Source organism: Helianthus annuus, chromosome 17 (genome assembly GCF_002127325.2).
Source record: "Helianthus annuus cultivar XRQ/B chromosome 17, HanXRQr2.0-SUNRISE, whole genome shotgun sequence".
NCBI classification, from domain to species: domain Eukaryota; kingdom Viridiplantae; phylum Streptophyta; class Magnoliopsida; order Asterales; family Asteraceae; genus Helianthus; species Helianthus annuus.
Genome location: NC_035449.2, coordinates 1,712,480 through 1,734,524, shown reverse-complemented (window position 1 = coordinate 1,734,524; position 22,045 = coordinate 1,712,480). Strand labels below are relative to the sequence as shown.

At 32.1% G+C, this 22,045-nt stretch overlaps 2 protein-coding genes across 3 annotated transcripts; both read left to right on the top strand.

The window, feature by feature from the left end:
- Positions 1–2,165: 2,165 nt before the first annotated feature.
- LOC110921207 (disease resistance response protein 206-like) lies at positions 2,166–2,990 on the top strand. Its single transcript, XM_022165495.2, has one exon. It carries the CDS (start codon positions 2,216–2,218, stop codon positions 2,786–2,788), a length of 573 nt encoding a protein of 190 aa, XP_022021187.1. The 5' UTR covers positions 2,166–2,215; the 3' UTR covers positions 2,789–2,990.
- A 4,764-nt stretch (positions 2,991–7,754) lies between these two features.
- Positions 7,755–14,505, top strand: LOC110921683 (protein PAM71, chloroplastic). 2 transcript variants are annotated; one of them, XM_022166035.2, is made up of 12 exons: positions 7,755–7,916; positions 9,034–9,100; positions 9,993–10,289; positions 10,440–10,493; positions 10,961–11,052; positions 11,452–11,520; positions 11,625–11,676; positions 11,786–11,860; positions 11,935–12,064; positions 12,154–12,224; positions 13,296–13,343; positions 14,265–14,453. In XM_022166035.2, exons 1-12 carry the CDS (start codon positions 7,810–7,812, stop codon positions 14,334–14,336), a joined length of 1,134 nt encoding a protein of 377 aa, XP_022021727.1. In that variant the 5' UTR covers positions 7,755–7,809; the 3' UTR covers positions 14,337–14,453. The 2 variants fall into 2 exon arrangements, with proteins under 2 accessions (XP_022021727.1, XP_022021729.1); XM_022166037.2 differs by having other exon boundaries at positions 7,756–7,916; positions 10,991–11,052; positions 14,265–14,505.
- Positions 14,506–22,045: the final 7,540 nt, after the last annotated feature.

The following is a 22,045-nucleotide window of genomic DNA, read 5'->3' as shown; positions in this document are numbered from 1 at the left end:
CCTTCTTCTCTATCCCCTCTATCTCGTTAAGTCATTGTGTCACAAGGAACCTGATTCAAATACGCCTGGTCCGTATTATAGTAGATAAGCCTCTTTTAAACTCTTTAATACAGTTTTTTCTTTCCAAAGGGTGATTCTACAAGAAAAATAATACTATATATCATATATATGGTGTTTCACGTTTTAGGGGAGAAGTAATCAGTAAAACCCTTTTGAACCCTTTTGGGTTAGATAAATCTGTAAAATTTATTGAAACATTTATTATTATTATTATTATTATTATTATTATTATTATTATTATTATTATTATTATTATTATTATTTTAGCATATGTAATATATGTTAGTTTCATCTAGTGCACAAAAAACATTATAGGCTCTTTAAAACTATGTGTAACACTTTAGTTACAAAAATTTCATTTATTTATTATAACTATAATAATATAAATTACATAAATATAAAAATTTTGACTGTTTGATAAGGCGTTTCACAAAGTTTTTAGGTTTTCAAATTACACTTTCCCTCACGTTCTAAATGGACAAGTCTTTAACTTCATCATGATTGATTAAATGTTTATACGTTTACAATTATTTTTTGCTCAAGCACGTCTATTTTATATAACCATGCATAAAAATTATAAATAATAAAAATAAAAAATGCAACCGCTTAAGATAAACATAAGTAGGTTTTTTTTTATGACCAACCTTTTCATTCTCTTTTCTCATATTAACATTTTGTATCTCAAAACTCTCATATTATACTATTTCTAAATGTATAAAGCAGATTGTACAAGTGGATTGATTATTTTTTCCTTTTAATGGTTTTTTTTATACTTGCACCTTTGTACCTTTTAAACTTTAATAAAATAAAATTATCATATAGTCCTTAAGTTTAATAAAAAAAATTCTTCAACTAATTTATTTTTCTACCCTTCAACTTAAATAGAGTTATCATACGATTCTTAAAGTTTAATAAAATTATATTTTATTTTTTTAAACAATACCTTTCTTTTATCTTTGTTATACGTTGAACTTTTTTATTAACTTTTTTTTGTTTAACTTATTATGGTTGAAGGTAACTTTTAACTTTAAACATGTTTACTTAACCACGTGGATTGCTTATGTTTACCGTCGTTTCAACGTAATTATTTTAAGTGTTATTGTAGAAGTTGTCAAAGCTGGCCCTTACATATTTCCCACCAAATCTACACAAGCAACACGTTACTAATATTCGTTATTATCGTTTTTCAGTTGATTTAAAACACATGTCCCAATCCTTTTCGACGCCGTTATATGTTAGGTTTTCTCTTCCGGTTGCTATACTGAGTATCAGTACCATATTGATACCATAATAAACCAAAAACCAATAGTGACCGAATTTCCGTCATTAACGTTGGTTTTAAGATTGCGTTTAAGTTTGCATTTAATTTTTAAAACAAATTGAGCCGTCCCAGTCGCGAAGTGCGAATGTAACCCACTAGTTAGTTGTAATTGTAAAATAAATACTACACACATTATAGTTCTTAGGAAAATTGTAGAATAAATACTACACACATTTTAGTTCTTAGGAACTAAGAATAAATATGCCAATAAAAATAGCGTCGTGTTTTAATCATAAAAGAAAAAAAGTCCAAGTTCAAATGATTAAGAAATTAGTTTGACAAGTATAATTTAAAACTAAAAGAGATTACATATCTTTTCTGATCACCTAATTCATTGGATAGAACTTGAACGTTGACATTATTGTTATTAGCAAATCACTAACGATTATTATATTATAGGTACCATATCTTATCACATAAAGTGTTTTTTTACTGTGGGAAATGATTTAGAGTTTGATGATAAATTTATATATGGAAATATATTATTTTTATATAATGCTATTTTCTATAATAAATATAACTATAGAAGGATATTTGCTAGTTTTACAATAGTGTGAAAGTGTAAAATACATAGTTGTTAACTTGTTATATTTGTATTATTTATATAGATATATTGGAAAAGTGGGCCTGTTGTTTAGTGCAACGAATCATGATGTATAATCTTAGACTTTAAGTCATGGAACAGTAGTCATGGAACAAAAGTCGACTAAAGTTAAAAGATTCCATCACTTAATTAAAAAACTAGTTTTAAAACCTTATATAAGGGTGTCTAAACAACACTTATCTTCACAACTTCAATCAAACCATTCTTTCTCTCTTCTCATTTTTAACAAAATGAGATCCAAACATCAACTTTCAACTCTTTTCCTAACAATCTTCTTATTGCTCATTTTAGGATGTAACGCTTCACCACCGAGAAAAAGTATCCGGTCACGCCGTCCTTGTAAGGAAATGGTGTTCTACTTCCACGACATTATATACAACGGCAAAAACTCCAAGAATGCAACTTCCGCCATTGTGGGTGCACCTGCATGGGGTAATCACACAATTTTAGCGAATCAGAACCATTTTGGAAATGTGGTTGTGTTTGATGATCCCATAACGTTAGACAATAACTTGCACTCGCCCCCTGTTGGACGAGCACAAGGGTTCTATATCTATGACAAAAAAGAAATCTATACCGCATGGCTTGGATTCTCATTTGTCTTCAATTCCACTGCCCATAAGGGTAGCATTAACTTTGCAGGGGCTGACCCTTTGATGAACAAGACGAGAGACATTTCAGTTATTGGTGGAACGGGTGATTTCTTCATGACTAGAGGTGTGGCTACTATCATGACCGACTCGTTTGAGGGGGAGGTTTACTTTAGACTTCGTGTTGACATTAAATTGTACGAGTGTTGGTAATCAAGAACCTAACTTTCTTTTAGGTTTTGTTTTACGTTTTCTTTTATCATATATCTTTTTCGTTCTACAAAAAGATAGAAATTTTATCTATCTTTTCTAAGAAGGCAAAACATGCCATCAATTGTCGTTACGTTTTGTATCAGAAATGTTTGTTTGTTACGGTTTTCTTTTATGGATAATTAAACTTTTGTCGTTTACAATATTTTAAAAATTGTTAGTTTCAATTTCACTTTGCCTCACCATTGATTGGTTTCTTTTTGTGAACTTATGGATATTGGTGAAATATTTTGACCCTTTTTAAAGTTATCATTCATTTGGACTCAAAAAGAAAATCTTACTTCCTACGATATTATTTGTATTGTGTATTTTTCAGTTTGTTTAACTAATACCAGATATCAACCTAACAATATTTTTGATTATATAGTAATACATTTCTTTGTTCATTATTAGAATGTATCCTAATTGAAGTGCATTGGGTTTACACATCTATCTTTCACAAAAAGCAATATGTTTTATTTTATTAATTTCTGGTATAACACCAACTACTTCTACGAAGAAACATGACAACCATTGATGTGTCTTTCAATAATTCAATTATTAGAAGTATGATGTGTACTTATTATAGTCAAGAAGTCAACAGTTTGTTAGGTTAGTTGTTTGTGTTAGTTCAGTTAGTTGTATGGCTAAAAAAGGGTAACAATGTAATAGTGTAGGGTATCAATCAAATAAAATAACAACTTTTTTCTCTCTTAATTCTCTCAAACTGCCATTAACGGACTTTCAAGAACCATTCGAGTCGAGGTTCTTCTGAGCGTTAGTCCACTCGACCATTGTTAAATCAATCTCGAGTTCACTAAATTTGAAACCGCATCAAAGTATTAAATGCATAATTTGTTGGGAATATTTTCAAAGTGATAAGAACACATGTGCATTTTCAGTTCTGAGTCTTCGATAAATAAGACGCGTAGAATTGACTTGCAACAATTTGGTTGGTTTAAAGATGGCAACGGGTTGTGTGATTCGATTCAAGGAACACGGGTCTGAGCTGCCTGTGTTGGTTGATTTCATGGAACACACAGGTTACGACTTACCAATGAGATGATGTGAGAATCCAAAAAAGTACAAATTCATGTGGTTGTTTTGGTACCTTATAGACGGCAACAAAGACGACCATGTATAATAGTGACTAGTGACCAAGAGCTTAAGTGAACACACACAAACCAAAAGTTTTGTTTCTCTTATACTATTGAGGATTACGTTATACCGAAAATGATATCTAATTACTTGAAATCCTTAAAATTTAAGTAAGGTTAATTAACTTATCACCACCCATACAATGTTGATAAGAAATATAACTTGAAATTTCATTGTATCTTGGGAAATGGGAAGTGATTTGTTACAAACCCAAAGCACGTTATTCTATTGATCGGTGTGGGTGAAATTGTTTTAATGATAAAGATTGCTCGTTTTGAAACAATAAGATATGGATTAACTCTTGAGTGGGCTTTTTTATTAATGTAATAATAATACGACCAAAAGAGAGAATGTTAAAAATACTCAGGTTAAGTGACCTAGACTATTAACTTTTTTGAATGGTGAACATACACCTGCTTAAATATATAATTCTAAAATTAATTATTCTTTTTTTATGGAACTTAAACCCACACCACTTTAATGAGAATAAACGTCTTGATGGACAAGATTGATACCTAAAACTAACTATATATGCACTACTATTTGAAGAAGGCTTTAGAACACACAACCAATAATCAACCATTACATGACACTAAAGTGATTATTGCTGATTTCATACTACATATTGTCATTTATGGAATCATCGGACTATATAACACATTTCTTGATAGTAAGGGGAGGGGGGTGGTCACTAGTGATAGAATTCTATCACTCACAAGCACCAATCAAGTTCCGCCATGTCATCAACCATTTTTCCATCACTCACAACCTTTTTTTAGTGGGGGTGGTCATCACTCACCACCACACTCAAAAATTTCCCCCCAACCAACAACTACCCTCACAAAAAAACTATCACAGCCGTTAAAAAAATCACGGAAACTTGTTTCGTTAATGTATCACGCGTGGAAATTTATGCCGGCGGTGGGAATAACGCGTTGAAAAATGGCGGTCTTGATACTATAACGCACCGCCCCTCATGCCTAAGGGTGTGTTCGTTTCACATAATGGAATGGAATCTGGATGGAATTGAATCTGTTGGGGTAACAATGTGTTTAGTGCTAATTGTGATAAATTATGAAACATAAATGATCCCTAATTTTGATATGACTGAAATTCGGAACTTATGCTATCAGGTTATTGTTAAATAATGTGTTTATACCACATACATGCCCCAGTACACTTAATGTATACATTAAGAATATAGATGAAGAGTTATAAGTTAAATTGAGATGAAATTAGTTAGGCATTGAACATCAAACAAGAACAACAATGATGAATTGGAAAGAATTGATTAAAGATCAGATTATGATCCACATACATCAATTGATTGAAGATTTAAAGAGATCAATGGCAATTGACATCAATTGAATGGAGAACAAGGTGGATACAAGTTAAAGATGATGATTTGAGAGCTTACAATGATCAACATATGAAAACAGACATCTCCAAGTGATGATTAAAGTCGAACCAACAAATGAATAACATGGGAATCAAGAAAGATGTAACAAAACCGTTTTCATATAATCACAACTAACTTATAATAATCCCATTTTTATAAAGTCAAGATGTTTTCCCAAAGGAATTTTATAAACCGCCAAAATATTTGTTATAAAACAAATGCTTTCAAGTTTATAAAATTTGTTATTAATTTGAATCTTGAAAATAAGTAGGTGGATGTAACTTACTAATTGAGATACGATTCAAATCACATTCACATAGAAAACACAGCAGTGCTTTCAATACTTTGTGGACAAACAAATTGGGAAAGCATCAAAACCCTTCACAAGATCTCAAAAGTAAACTTGCCATTTTCATGTTAAATTTGTTTTCAACTTGAGAGGTTAAACGATAACCCCCTAAGACTGAAAAATCTGATGAAATTATGTTAAAATGTGTTTGCAAAAGTGGATGGGACAATTCATAACGTTTACAACACAAAACAACAAACAAACTAGGATAAATCGTCTGCCAGATCGACCGCTAGACCAGTAGTTCTCTCTTTGAATTGATGTTTAAATCATAAGTAATAGTAATGAGAGAGATATAACTTAGGATGATATTAGAAAATGTGTGTCTATATTCTTAATATAAAAACTTATCATATTAATATTAAACATATTAAAAACAGGAGTCCATTAACCTACAACTACAAACCCCATATTGGGGAATAGTTCTGGACTTCTGGGCTACAAGTGGAAGATGTGGGCGGTTGGCAAATCCAGTTACTTTTTTTTTCGGTCTCTGATTTATTATATATATTCACGGAAAAGAAAGTTAAAATAAAAGAGGCATATGATGTAGTGGGAAATGGGAATGTTGTTGGTGGTATGTAAGCTGTTCATTACTCTGGCCCATTTTAGCAGTTTCTTTTTCTTATTGCAAGATTAAAGAGACCCATTATAACAGCCCAATATTCTTTTAGTCCAGTATTAGAAGAACTATTTTGTTAGCCAACTTTTATTTTGCACTGAAATGAAAATAGTATATAAACTCAAATACTAAAGTGGATACTAAAAGTTAAAAAGATATTATTTTCATTAAGTTGTAAAAATGTAACCAAATTAAGGTTATTTGCATGTGCAGTTAAATAATAAACTCTTTATAAGTGATTGCTTTGTTAGGTTAAAAAAACCGAAATTGTGTGGTTTGTTTTACTTTTTTTTTTTTACTTTTTTTTGAACATTATGGTATATATATATATATATATATATATATATATATATATATATATATATATATATATATATTTGAAAGCAGAGTTGTATTCAAACTCGGATATTCTTTTTAGTATCGTAGGCTATAACGAGTGACGTTACCGTTCTGCCGTGACAACTGGGCGCTTATAAGTGAACAACATCGTTGCTAGTACAATATCGGTTTTCGCTTTTATGTTTTTTTACAAGTCAACGTGTGAAATAAACGACCGCACTCCCGTCGTGATGCGCAGGTGAAAAACCCTAGTTTTATGTATGATATGTGATGGAAACGAGAAGTGTTGTAATTGGCTAAACCACTGGGGCCAAAATAGTAATTTACTCTATATTAATTGTATAATAGATAGACTTAATTAATGGGTCATATAATTATCTTGGGCTAATGGTTAATCCAAAACTCAATCTTTCAGCCCAAAAATGAATTTTTTAACATATCAGACCCTGAGCTTGCATTTTATAACGGTTTTGGTCCTTGACACTAACTTTGTTACTTTTTTGCAATTAAGTGTAATGGGTCAAAACTGCAAAAAAAGTAACAAAGTTAGTGTTAAGGGCGAAAACCATTCTAAAACACAAACTCAGGATTTGATATGTTAAAATATTCCTTTTTGAGCTGAAATGATTAAACTGGCTAGACCACATGGACTAAAACAATAATTTACTCAATTAATCTATTTATATAAGTTATACCCTAAATATAAATTGTGAAATTTGCAGCCGTCTCAACTAGGAGAAGAACAACTTGCACTCGCTAGTAGAGATGAGCTCGGTACTAATATCGATACTGAATTTTCTGGTACCGGAAATACCGATACCGAATTTCGTCAAAGATGGATAACTCGCTAGTCCCATTGATCTAAGCATCAATTATCTCTATTTTTTTTTACTTTTAACTTATTTATATTTTTAAACTTTTTTTCCACATGTTACTTTTAACTTATGCTTTTATATTTTTGAACTTTTTATCCACGTACAAGTGATGATGCACAATGTACAAGTAGAAGTAGATGAGGGTGGGAAAGTAACGGTCTCACTATCTATCTTCTTGCTTATCCACAACAAACAGACACCAATCAAAATCAAGACACACACACACAGTGTAAGGAGGTGAGAATGCGAAGCATGACGACTCTCTGTTCATCAGAGAGCATCTTGCTGACCAGAAGGAGTCAACCCGCTAAACAATTTCGATCCTTTGTCGATTCTACTGTTTTCTCCAGGTATCTTTAACATGTTTCAATTGTTTTCTGTTATGAATTTCGAATTTCCTGTCAGTTTTCTTACATATTTAGAAATGTAGCTTGTCATTTCTTCCGTTGTTCCCAGGGTTTTAAAAACCGGATACCGGAAGCTTGCCCGGCAAGGGCGTAGGATAGTGGGGGCGGGAGGGGCGGCCGACCCCCGAACTTTTCGCTTAGTAGTGGAGAGTATGTAGTTTTCGTATAGAAATTTTTGGGTATATACGTTTTTGACCCATGTTTTATAGAAATTTTTGGGTGTGTCCGTTTTCGACCACCCGGTCGGAAATCTCAAGCTTCGCAACTGTTGCCCGGTAAAATAAGGGAACGACAAAGAAATTGTACAACCAGTAAATTATGTTATACTAGTTTATGGGCTAAAAAGGTGAGGATTTACATAAAACCCAGCGTCCACAATCCACATTAATCATTGGGTTATTTTTTTATTATGGATTAACTTTTGGAATATTTTTTTTTTATCATGGAATGATGTTGTTTTGCATTATCTTTGTTGAAAATGTATTTTATGGATTTATAGGTTAATTAGTCAACCCGGTTGAACCATATCTGAGCCTAACCCGATACGATTTAAAAACCGGTTTTTAAAACATTGGTTGTTCCGGTCTAAAAGTTACGACAACTATATTATAATTCATGTATTCACAAGTAGGGCTGGCAATAGATATTTGTATAAGAAACGATTAGACCTTTTACTGAAAAAGTACACAATGTGATTTTTTACTTTTTTAAAAATAAATAAAATTATGAGGTTAGGATCCATCCTTTCTTTTTCTTGGTACATAAAACTGTGTTATAGACATGAGATATCAAGTAGTTAAACGAGTTGTATTCATATTTAATACTTGTCTTATACGCGTCGTCAGATACCTGTTAAACCCGATAAGACACGATTTGTCAGCTCTATCACAAGCTCCCTTACCTTTCAAGTTGAATGTTAATTAGTATATTTACATAATTTTAACTCCATGGTTATATCTAGTCACATTATTTTTCAATGCCATCAGAAAGTTTCTTAAACTTCTGAAAATTGTTTAGAAATCTTGATGCCTTGCAGCAATAAAACTCTCATTTGTTGCAGGCAACATCGGATCAAATTACATGATACTCGTTTCAGACAAGTTCGGCTCTCAAGAACACATATGAATGTTAGTCCCTTCTTAAGTGTATCTTGTATTTTTAAATTTTCTACAAACATGTGTTATAATCTTGGTTTAAAATAGCGTGAGGTGCTTTGAAGCGTTTTGGTTCCAAACGCTTTAAGCGAGGTGAGAGCTTCACGTATGTGAGGCGCTCAAAATAAAAAAATATATATATAAAAAATATTTATACACATTAATATGACATATTCTACTTGTTAACAGTAGCGGACTGAGAAATTATTTGCTGGGGGTGCGGATGAGTGGTTCAAGCATATTTTCAGGAGGTGTGGTCGGGTTTTTTGCCTAAAAAATACACTAAATTTTTTTTCAAGGGGTGCGCCCGCCCACCCTGGGCTTCACCTAGGTCCGCCCCTGCTTGTTCATCAATAATAAACACAAAAACATGATTATAAAACACACTTAAACACATAAAAAACATAGTTAGAACATACACTGAAGTCGAAACACACTTAAAAAAATAAAGATAAAAAAAATAGTTTTTAGTCAATAATCATCATAATCAAGTACGTATTCTTCTCCATCAACGTTCTTTTTTTATAGGGTAAAGAACCCAAATCTGACGTGATTAAAAGCTGTTGGGCCCCTTATAGCTGAATGCTGATTTAGAATATTGGGCCCAAATAAAACCGAAATCTGACCTGATTGGGCCTGAAGCGTCGCTTCACACACCTAGCGCTTCAGGTTTAAAGCGTCGCCTCGAAACGCTTCACGTAAAACAACGCTTCCGGGCACAAAAAAAAAGCGTTTTTCGTAGCTCTTCGGGCGCTGCACGCTTCAAGCTCGCCTTTTTACACTAAGATACAAATTTCTATAAGAACATGCTTTTTTTCGGATATGATTTTGTATAACACGCTGTCATGTACATCGGGATTTTAAGGTACTTCAATCTGACGGCGACGATGCAACAAAACTGCCACACAATACGGATCACCGGGAATGCAGTACTTCAGAGAAATTATATTCAACAAATAAACCGACACCAATAACGCCACTTCTGTTTAGAAACTTATCAACCGACGCATCATGGAACACCTACCTAAAATTTATGCTGTTTTTCGGAATTTTAACTTTTCAAGACGCTGAAAACGCCCTCGCGAGTTCAGACGCTGCTAGTGTAATGCAGTTTAGCTCATTTTTCGGAGATCTCGATGATTTAAGCACAGGTTTTGCTTCAGTTAGTATAATCTCCCTACCACTCATGACATAGTTATAATTATAACTCATTGTATCGATCGTTTTTTACCTTACAGAGTTACAGGCACACACGCATACTGAAATTGACCTCTTTTATGAACAAATATTAAAATAATATCTTTTTTTCCAGGCATTCTTGTTGATATTTTTCTCTGAACTGGGAGACAAAACCTTCTTCATAGCGGTAAATAATATCATATTACAGTTATTTCTTCGAGTAAACTGCCATTTTGGTCCCTGTAGTTTGGTCAATTTTGCCACTTTAGTCCAAAACTCAAACTTTTTGCATCTAGGTCCCTGTGGTTTCAGTTTTATTGCCATTTTGATCCAAAAATGAAATCAGGTCATATTTGTCTTATAAAATCCTGTTATTTTGTCATTTTCCGCAGGGGCAAAATGATCATTTCTTTTTTATAAATAAATACCATATTTTATAAGACAAATATGACCTGATTTGCCCCTGAGGAAAATGACAAAATTGCATGATTTTATAAGACAAGTATGACCTGATTTCAATTTTGGACCAAAATGGCAATAAAACTGAAACCACAGGGACCCAGATGCAAAAGGTTTGAGTTTTGGACTAAAGTGGCAAAAGTAACCAAACCTCAGGGACCAAAATGGCAGTTTACTCTATTTCTTCTCTTCTAGATTCAAAGCTTCGTTGCATTACTTTTTCAGGCGCTTTTAGCAGCTCGGAACTCTGCTGCAGTTGTCTTCCTGGGGACTTTCGGCGCACTTGGGTTCGTAATATACATTTTACGGGCATTAAAACCTTTCCATTTAAGGGTTAACCATATTATTTATTACATAAATGTGTTAAGTGTCAACCACATGCAAGTAACATAGAGAGCTTACATATTAGTGTTATTTATTTTCTTCACTAAATCGTCGCCTTTGCGGATGAATATCATGCAAGCCCCGTGTTACGAAAGTCAAAGTCAAAGTCAAAGTCAAGATTGAAGTCAAAGTCAAAGAAGTCAAAACAGTAGTTGAGCAAGGAGTGACAGATCGCAATTAGCAATCTTTTCTTTCCTTTGACTTCAATTTTGACTTTGACTTTGACTTTCTTCATGTCTAATTTCGTGTTAAATTTGAGTTTTTCATTTTGTATTTGTGACGATATCTTGTTTCTTGATCAGTGTAATGACCGTCATATCTGTTGTTCTTGGGCGGACTTTTCACTATGTAGACGAAATCCTTCCCTTCAGGTTTACACTATTTATTATTAATCATTTTATTTCCTTCTATATCATAACAGCAAATGGTAATATCAGTTTATTCTTATCATCCTAATTTACTATATTAACGTCAGATTTGGCGACATGGACCTACCAATTGACGATATCGCTGCAGCATTGCTTCTGGTAACATTTGAAATCAATATTCATCAAGACAGTACTCTATCTATCAACCTCTAAAAAAATAAAAAATAAAAAAATAAATAAATAAACTCTGAAATTGAACATGTTATAGGTTTATTTTGGTGTTTCAACGTTGCTCGATGCCTCTTCTGATGACGGTCTTAAAGCAGAAGAAGAACAGAAAGAGGTAAATTTTCAGTTTTTTTTTTTTTTTGCTTGATGTTTTAAAGTTATAATATTCATAAGCATATATTGTTACAGGCGGAGATAGCGGTGTCGGAAGTTTCGGGAGATGGTGCTGGGATTTTAGCTGCAGCTAGCACAATAATTAGCACTTTTCTTTTAGTTTTTGTAGCTGAATGGGGTGATAAATCATTTTTCTCCACAATTGGTAAGTAGCATATTAAGAAGAATAAATAAATAAATAATTGCCAGCTGTATAATAATAATAATAATGGCCATGTTATTGTGTTTGTGTAGCTCTTGCTGCAGCATCTTCACCTCTTGGAGTCATTGGTGGGGCACTAGCAGGTCATGGGCTTGCAACTCTGGTAATTTACTTGAAAAGTTACTTATATAGTTAGTTATATCTAACTAATTAAAGAGTGTTATTTTATTCTTATTACAAGGGAATGAGTAAATACAATACTTTTAGTGCTTTTTAAGGGTATGTATTATAGAAGAATGTTCGCTACATAACCAATTTTAAGTAGAGAACTGCGTTATTCGCAAGCCCAGAGGCTCGAGAGCTACTTGTGATCGGCTCGGTTAAAAGCTCAAACGAGCCGAGCCTTATAGAGCCCGAACCTAAAATAGAGCTCGTTTAGTTATCGAGCCCGAGCTCGAGCCTGAAATATAAAGCTTGTTTAGGCTCGACAAAATTTTGTTTTTTTGATATATAATATAATAATGATGATAACACTGGCGAGCCAAACACGACCCGAGCTTCGGCTCGTTAAAGCAAGATTGAAGCGAGCTCGAGCCGAGCATTTAGCTCGTTGAGGTTGTTCTCAAAATAGCTCGAGCTGAGCTCGAGCTTCATAAAAACATGACGAGCCAACCTCGAGCCTAGTTGGGCTCGGGCTCGGCCCGGCTTATACCTATTGCTCTCTTCATCATCATCATACTCAGTAAATCCCACCAATAGCAAAGCTAGGGTAGGGTTTGAGGAGGGTAAGATGTAGACAACCTTACCTCTACCCCATAGAAATAGAGAGGCTGCTTCCAACGAAACCCCCGGCTCAATAGTAGTTTTGCATCAAGCCTTGAACATAAGGCACATAACTGATAACACTCATCAATTGCTCTAAATGTGATAAATAAGACGTATTTTCAACCGCCTCCGTTTCTCTACTAAAAATTGGTTTTGTAATGAAGGTTCCCTAAATATCATCTTATAAAATTTGTGACATGTATGAAACTCTAAGCTTTTAGGAGTATATATTGATAATGCACCATTTTCTAACCTTAATATTAATCTCCTATTTTCATTATTGTCTTAAGTTGCATGTACATGATACTTTCTCATGTTTGAACCTTTTTTTTTATAAACTTTAGTGTTTGAATATTTGGTATGTTATGAAACCGGTGTTCGCTTCTAAAGTTAAAATGACTGTATGCAGCTGGCTGTACTTGGAGGCTCGTTACTCGGAACTTTCTTATCCGAAAAGGTTAGTATAAGTATATTACCATGACTTTTCATAATACAATATAATTATTATGATAATAATCGAATGGAATCCACTTCTCTTACGCGACAAAAGCAACTAAATGACGAATTATTAGGTAAAATCGCAAACAAAAATAAACACTCTTCATTCATGCTAATGCTGCCAAAACTAAAACCAGAATGGTCTGGATGGATGTAATTAGAAATTTAATGCACTTAACAGAAACATATATATATATTCCTGACAGAAAGACAACAATTAATTCTTAAATAATGATCCAGTGGTGGTAGTAGTTATTACATTTGAAAGATTGTTAAATATTTCATGTAGGTTTTATGTCGGATGACACTTTATGTCCAATAGTTAGTCTTATTATTACTCAAATTTTAAAGAAATGCGTGTTAAACTATTAATAGCTATTTATAAGCCCGGTAAAACTAACGGGCCGGGTCGGGTAATGCTCAAAACGGGTCGTTTAAAGTAGAATCGGTCTTATTCACTTCAAAACTTGCTCTGACCAGAACGGGGGAGTCGTTTTAGGTAGAGGATCCTGTACATTAATCCAGAAGTGTGAGAAGTGTATTATAACACTATATAAAACACTATATAACACCATATAAACACAGTATAACAATATGTAACACCATATAACACTATGTAACACTATATAACAAATATAACACTATAGTTTGTCTGATAGCATGTCTATGATAGATGTATATTGTTATATAGTGTCATATAGTGTTACATAGTGTTATATGGTGTTATATGGTGTTATATGGTGTTTATATGGTGTTATATAGTGTTATATATAGTGTTATATAATACACTTCTCACACTTCTGAATTAATGTACACTATCCCTACCCTTACTTGCTATATCTTTTTTTATAATGGATATATTATTATTATTATTGTACAGGTGATTGCATATGTTGGAGGTGTTCTTTTCCTGGTGTTTGCAGCAGTGACTGTTGTTGAGATTGTGAGTTAGAACTTAGAATAGTTTCTTTATTCCTTCCTTCCTTCATTTATTATTATATATTTATTTATGTTCATTCAAGAGATTTAATTAACATATAATCATCATAAATATAAATTTATTTCTGTATATGATCATCTAAGGTCTTTTCAAGATAATTAACACCACACAAATTAATAAATTCAACTATGTCTCTATCAGTCTATCCCATGTTCATTCAATCTCTATATATAAGCCATGACTATTGACCAAGTGAAGTCAAAATATCAAACACATTTGACCATAATTTTGTAATATTTTGTATACATGTAAATACACGTAATTCTAACAACAGCTTTTGAATATATTCGTGTGTAAAGACTGTTATACTTATACCACAGTTTTGAATATATGTTCCATGTGTTGTATTTAACTCTGTATAAAACTATACTTTTTTTTTATAATTTTTAATGCTGGCATAGTTATAGTTATTATTAAGGAAAACAATTATAACAATTGTTAAAACATAACATCATTACCAATGGGATAGTGGTCCTTTGGAAAAGTAAGGTATTGGATTCAAGTCACATAGACGACGAGAGGAATAAAAAGAAATTTGTCGTTAAAAAAAAACATAACATTATTTTCTGATCTTAGATGTTATGTTTTAACTTTCCACAAATAAACGAGTGTCATTACCTTTACACAAGTGCCATGAGAGAGACAACAGAATAAACCGAATTATTCGTTGGATATTCTCTATCCTTGTCCCCTACAATCTTTTTAATAATATTATTTTTCAGTGAAACAAAGGCTGTACACGGAATATTTTGTTAACTTAAAGAAAATCAACATATTATATTTAATGATCATTAGGGAGTGGTTAAACACTTTGGAGTGGTAAACTAAAAAACCGACCAATCAGAGCGCGCCATGTCAATCAGACAAAAGTGTTTAAACTTTGGTGAAAAGTGTTGGCAATGGTTTAGACACTTGGTGAAGTGGTAAACTTTAAAAAAAAAAAAAAGGTGTGATTGGTTGAGAGATGGCATGGACCCCACCCACACACACCCTCTCTCTCTCTCTCCTTCCTCCCCACACCGAATCGTCAAGCCACCCACGATTTGGTAAACTTTAAGTGGTAAACTAGTGTTGGCGGTGGTGTTTACCACTCCTTGCCGATCACCACACCGTACACCCTTAGGAATCATATTATTCATTGATAAATACATCATTTATTAAATCATAAGAATGTATCGTTGTACATCATTATATTACTATTATTATTATTATTATTATTATTATTATTATTATTATTATTATTATTATTATTATTATTATTATTATTATTATTATTAAAATTTGTATTCATTAGTGAATTCATATATTCACAAATGGACAAAATAATTTCTAAGACTATCTTCAACGGTATATCCGTAGATATGCCTGAGATGACATGGAATTCATCCAAATTTTGAGTTGCATTGGAGCATAGCTGATGTGGAAAAATCTAAAAACTTCATCCTTATGCAAGGGCTTAAAAACATAGGTTATTGTGCCATTTTCACATTCTTTTTGGACAATTTTATTAAAGAAGTATTAAATGAACTGATTAAAAGTCATGCATTAATCAACTTCATCTAAAACTTTAATTTCTAAAAGTAATAAATTATTTCAACGGTAAAACTTCAATTTCATATAAAACTTCAATATATGTTTTTATTTACTTTTTATTTTGATATTACTTATATTAACTGTTTAGAAACTTTTTTATGTTCTTTAAAATTTAGTTTACTTTATATTTTTATATTACATATTTATCTATATTAATTGTTTATAATAATTTAATGATTTAAATACATTTTAATAACTCAAGTAGTTAAATTTAAAGAAAAAATGGGTGATGATGTGGAAAATATAAGGATATGTAAGGATGTTTATATGGTTGGATTAAGGCAAAGTATAACATGGATTGATCGAGAGTAGTTTATGTTTATTTTTAAAATGTTTGTTTTTAAATCTAGTTTACTTTTGTTTTTAGGTAATGTAATTTCTATGTTTTTATTTTTTTTTATTTTACTTAAATTATTTATCTTAATTATCTAATCATTTAATTTATTTGAATATATTTTAATAATTTAAGTAAGTGAACTTAAAAAAAATTGGGTAAACTTAAATAAAAAATGGGTGATGATGTGGAAAATGTAATGATATGTAAGGATGTTCGTATGGTTGGAGATGAAATTGGTGGTTTTTAAGGATTTTTAAGAATATGATGTGGCAGCTGATTAGGCAGCTAAGGGCGTCGTTTGCATTGGAGATAGTCTAAATAGATGCTAAATGTTTGGTTGTCATTTGAACTTATTGATGCATGTATGATTTCTAAATACTTGGTAATTCTCATTTAAATGTACAAGGGAATTCAAATGAGAATTGATGAAATTTTAAGAATCATTTTATCCTCAATGGATTTGCTTAATGGGTCCGTTTTTATGTTGTGACGTTTTCGGTATTAAGGTAAAAACATGTTTGTGTTGGGTGAATACACTATATTTTCTAATATATTATTCATGTGTGTTTAATTTTGTATTCATCGGCAATACATTGTATTTGTATTCTCTTTTGAATACAACTTGTTTGTATATTATGAAATATTATAACATTCATAATGTGTATTCATCGGTGAAAACACTCCTAATTATTTGTGTATCTTGTCAAGAATTGACACCCTATGTTGTGTGAGAACTTGTAAGGAAGTTAAGACGATGCATGACATTTCCATTAGGAGATCCAATCACGTGTTTGTGAAGGAATTCTTCGAAGAATGAGAAGTCATTATATGACCTAAAGATCAACTTATGTGTATGAACGTGTGTAGTATGAAAGCGTTTAATTTGAATGTAGTAAGAAATCCTAAAAACGTACTAAAAACTAATATTCAACACATGTGTATTAATTAAAAAACTGACAATTATATATATAGGAGTGTTTGCTGAGTTATTGAAACATTCTTTGTGGAATAAATTCAAGAGATTCAAAAAAAATTGAATGTGACGTATTGTAAATGTATGTATCAACTAAACTTCTTATCGTAGTGTATACCAAATTATGAAAATTTTACTATTTTATAAAGGGTAGTTGGTAGTTTATTAAAAAAAATGACAAAGTGTAGTGAATTTGGTGACTAGATTGTCATGCCATAAATTTTGCTCCATATCATCTTTTCATTACTATTAGGGGTGTGTACGGTTCGGTTCGGTTCGGTTATTAGCATTATCCGTAACCGTAACCGAAGTTATCGGTTAATCGGTTCGGTTAATTCGGTTAATTTGTCGGTTTTCGGTTCGGTTAATTTTCGGTTAATAACCAATTCAAATAAGGGCTAATTTTTTTTGCTTAGAAATACATGAAATATATGTATAAATACATGAAATGGATGTATAAATAAATAAAATGGAGGTATAAATGCATGAATAGATGTTTAAATACATAAAATGGAGTTATAAATAAATGAAATGAATGTATAAATAAATGAAATGAAGGCATAATAAATGAACTAGAGGTATTATTACATGAAATGAGAGTATAAAATATGAAATACATGAAACAGAGGTATAAAAGCTAGAAATATATAAAAAAAATAAATGATTCGGTTCGGTTCGGTTAATTTCGGTTAACCGATGGTAAAAAAATTATCCGTTAACCGACGTTCGGTTAATTCGGTTTCGGTTAATTTCGGTTCGGTTTTGTCGGTTTTCAGTTCGGTTTCGGTTAACGGTTCGGTTATTGCACACCCCTAATTACTATTAACTAGAATTAACCACCCTCGTGTTGCGGCGGGGGCCTAAAACTATGCCAAATAACATCAATGCCACACCAAGGCAGCGACCACCAACACTGAAGTTGCGGCGTGTTAATACGGAAATATAAGACCGAAACATATAACATGAAAAAAATAACTATGTCGATTTAGGACACACGCGTTGCGACAAACTTGTTACATGGAAAAAAAATAGACGTAAAAACGTTGAACCACACATACACGTTGCGTCGTGTTAACTCGCAAAATAACGTAGAAAAGAATAACTAAATCAATGTAGGATCTGCCCGTTGCAGCGAACTTGCCAAAGAGGGAAAATAGACACATTGCGACATATCTCTCAAATGTGAAAAAATAGACGAAAAACGTTGAAACACACACGCACGTTGGGACGTATTAGCTCGCGAAATGTAGAACGAAACGTAAAACGAAAAATTTGCGAAAGATAAAAAGTATGGGACCAAAGTTGTAAATAAAAAAGTTTTGGGTTGAATTACAAAATATGAAAAGTTTTGGCTTAAAACTTAACAAATTAAAAGTGTTAAAATACAAATAATTAAAACTTTTGGGTTAAAAATAAAAAATCATTTTTTTTTTGAAAACCCCCATGCTTGGGGTACAACACATAATGCAACAATTTGTTGCAAATTTATATTATATTATGGAAATATTAATATTATTACAATATATATTAATAAATTTATAAATATTACACTATAAAGAAGCAAAAAATTTAGGTATAAGTGGTTGTAACTTGTGCTTTAGAACCTTTTCAAAAAAAAAACTTAGATTTTTTACTTTAACCCAGAGATTTTTACCTTTTGCAATTTTAACCCTACATAATTTGTTTTTTTAACTTTAACCCAAAAGTTTTCATTATTTGCAATTTAACTTCACAACTTTTGTCGCTTATACTTTTCATCTTTCGCAAATTTTCGTTTTACGTATATTTCTAAATTTTTCAAGTTAATGCGACGCAACGTACGAGTGTGGTTCAACTTTTTTTATGTTTTGTTTCAAATTTCGCAAGTTAACACGACACAACGTGCATGTGTGGTTCAACGTTTTTACCTCTATTTTTTCATGTTTGACAGGTTTGTCGCAACACACAGATCCTAGGTCGAGTCAGTGTTGGTGGTCGATGACGGTTGTGTGACATTAGTACTATTTGCCTCCTCTGTCACGCTCGTTAGTGATTCCAGGCGAGATGGTAGTTGGCGCATGTGGAATGGATCCACGTGTCCTGACGATTGTCCTTGTTTTCTGGTCTGTCATCAGTAGTTAACTGGAGATTATGGAGCAGTGGTCGGCGCAAGCTGATTGGTGCCACGTATGTGTCCTTGTGTACTTATGTCCCCTGCACGATTGTTAATCGTGCAACATCATCTGATACTGTTGAGCGCCTATTGGCCCACTACTCTGCCACTCGTACTTTCTGTACTTGTCCAATGTTACCCTACGCTTCTTGTCCCCGCGCAACTTGGATACACCTCGTGCAGTCGGCGCAAGGTCAAGGAAGCCAGGTATTTTGTCAAAGGTACTAAGAGTCAGGATTGATTTTATCCTGGTCTTGACCTCGCGAGCGATTTGGGACATATGCTTCTAGTCGGCGCAAGGTCGGGGAAGTCATAATTTTGGCTTACTTTGGGTATCGACGCGCGTGCGGCTTGAGGTTAATTTGTATAGCCGGCATAGAATTTGAGACCATACCCCTTTAATCATCTTGTTTAACTAGTTAATCATTTATAAAAAGAATATAAGGAGGATATAATAGTTTATCATTTATAAAAAAGAATATAAGAAGGATATGTTGAATTTCGGACTTTTTATATAGCGTTTTAGTAAAGCAAAACTTTAGCCACACACATTGTACGGCACACCTTCTACTACATGTATTTGAAATAAGGGGTGGGTTGGTTGGCCTCGATAACATATTTTTGTGTATATTTTTTTCTAAATTTTAAAATTCATAATGTGATAAATCTATACATATAATAAAGTAAATCATATTGGGGACACATGGCACTCTATAAGGTGATCTCAATAATTTTTTTCCGCCTAAATAAATAAATATTGATAATATTTGTTAATAAGATTTAAATAAAAAATATATTATTTTAGTCCCCAAATTTTATCTTTTTATCTTTTACCCCAAACAACAGATTGATCACATAAAACAAACTTATAATAATAAAACAGTTTAATATACTTTTTGTAATTTTTATTATTTTAATCAATTTATTCTATTAATCGCATAAAACAAATTATAATAATAAAACAGTTTAATATACTTTTTTTGTAATTGGGTATTTTTTTCATAAGATCCAAATAAAGAATATAACATATATAAAATTACATTTATTCAACCCGTGTAATACACGAGGCTTTTTAAAAATTAATACACAACGGATTTTTAATGATATACAAAATTACATTTATTCAACTTGTATAATACATAGGATTTTTAAAGATATAACTTTTTTATTATTTGGTATATAAAATTACATTTATTCAAACCTTATACTACACAACGTTATATAATAAAAGAAATAAAATGGGGACATTTTCCATTGGATTGAGATGCATGTATTGATACCAAGACTTTTCTTTTCAATTAACGCATACAAAGTAGTAAAAGTGAGTAAAAAGAATCAAAACAGTTGCATATTTCTTTAGGGAATATTGGATTTCAATAATAACGACTATTCGTCGTTGACCGCCAATAGTCCCAACTTAATAAGTAACCACACTGGCACTCCCAACTATTAACATATTGACCTCCAATGGACCCTAACTAACAGAACCTTAACGTCGTTAGTCTCCGGTCGCCGAAAAAACGTTTTTGGTCGAAAAACTCATTTTTTTGTCTCAAACCTCTTTGTAACCGTATTACTTATTTTAGGAAGCTTTTTCTACTAAAAGGCCCAATTATTAGGAACCTTTTTCTCAAACGTTTTTTGTCGTAAATTCTTTCATCGCTAGAAAACTGCTTTTTGTCCAAAAAACTCAAGTTTTTGGCCGGAAAACTCAACATTTTCGTCTCAAACCCTTTTATAACCTTATATCGGACCTTTCAGAACCTTTTTCTGGCTAAAAACGTTTTTCCGGCGATCGAAGACTAACAACGTTACGGTTCTGTTAGTCAGGTTCTCTATTGGAAGCCAATATGTTAATAGTGGGGACGGCCAGTGGTCATTTTTGAAATTGGAACTGTTAGCGGCCAACGGCGAATAGTTGGGATTATTAAAATCCAATATTCCTTTCTCTAATTCAACTTTTCCTAAGTTTTGTTGGTGTGAATTTTAATGACTTTATTTTTTTATTTTAAAATTTTAGGATGTTTATCCCATGAAATTCATTGTTATTAGAGGTTTGCCTCGAAATTCAATGTTATTAATGACAACCTATGAATTTATCATGTATGTTCAATTAAAACTATCAAGAGTAGATTAAAAATAATAAGTATTTACAAATAATAAATTATATCATTTTCACTAATCAGCCCGTATAACACACAGGGCCATAACCTAGTATATGATTATAATTTGTATACACTATACACTACAAAAAAATTAGAGTATTATAAAAGATTCAGGAGATTATAATAACTTGAATTCATTTTAAATGAAATTAAAATGAGTTTCTCCTTTAACTCTTCAATTTACTTGACGTCTTTTACTCTTAGCATGTTTTATCATAAATTTTATATCAATCCACATGAACAAAATTAAATATTTCAAGGAGTTAATAGCCAAAATGGTCCCTGAGGTTTGCTCACTTTTGCCACTTTAGTCCAAAATCCAAATTTTTTAAATCTGGGCCCCTGAGGTTTGCATTTTGTTGCCATTTTAGTCCAAATTTCAAAAAAGTTTAATTTTGTCAGATTTCTTACTGAATTTTGTCTTCTTCCTCATTTCTCATA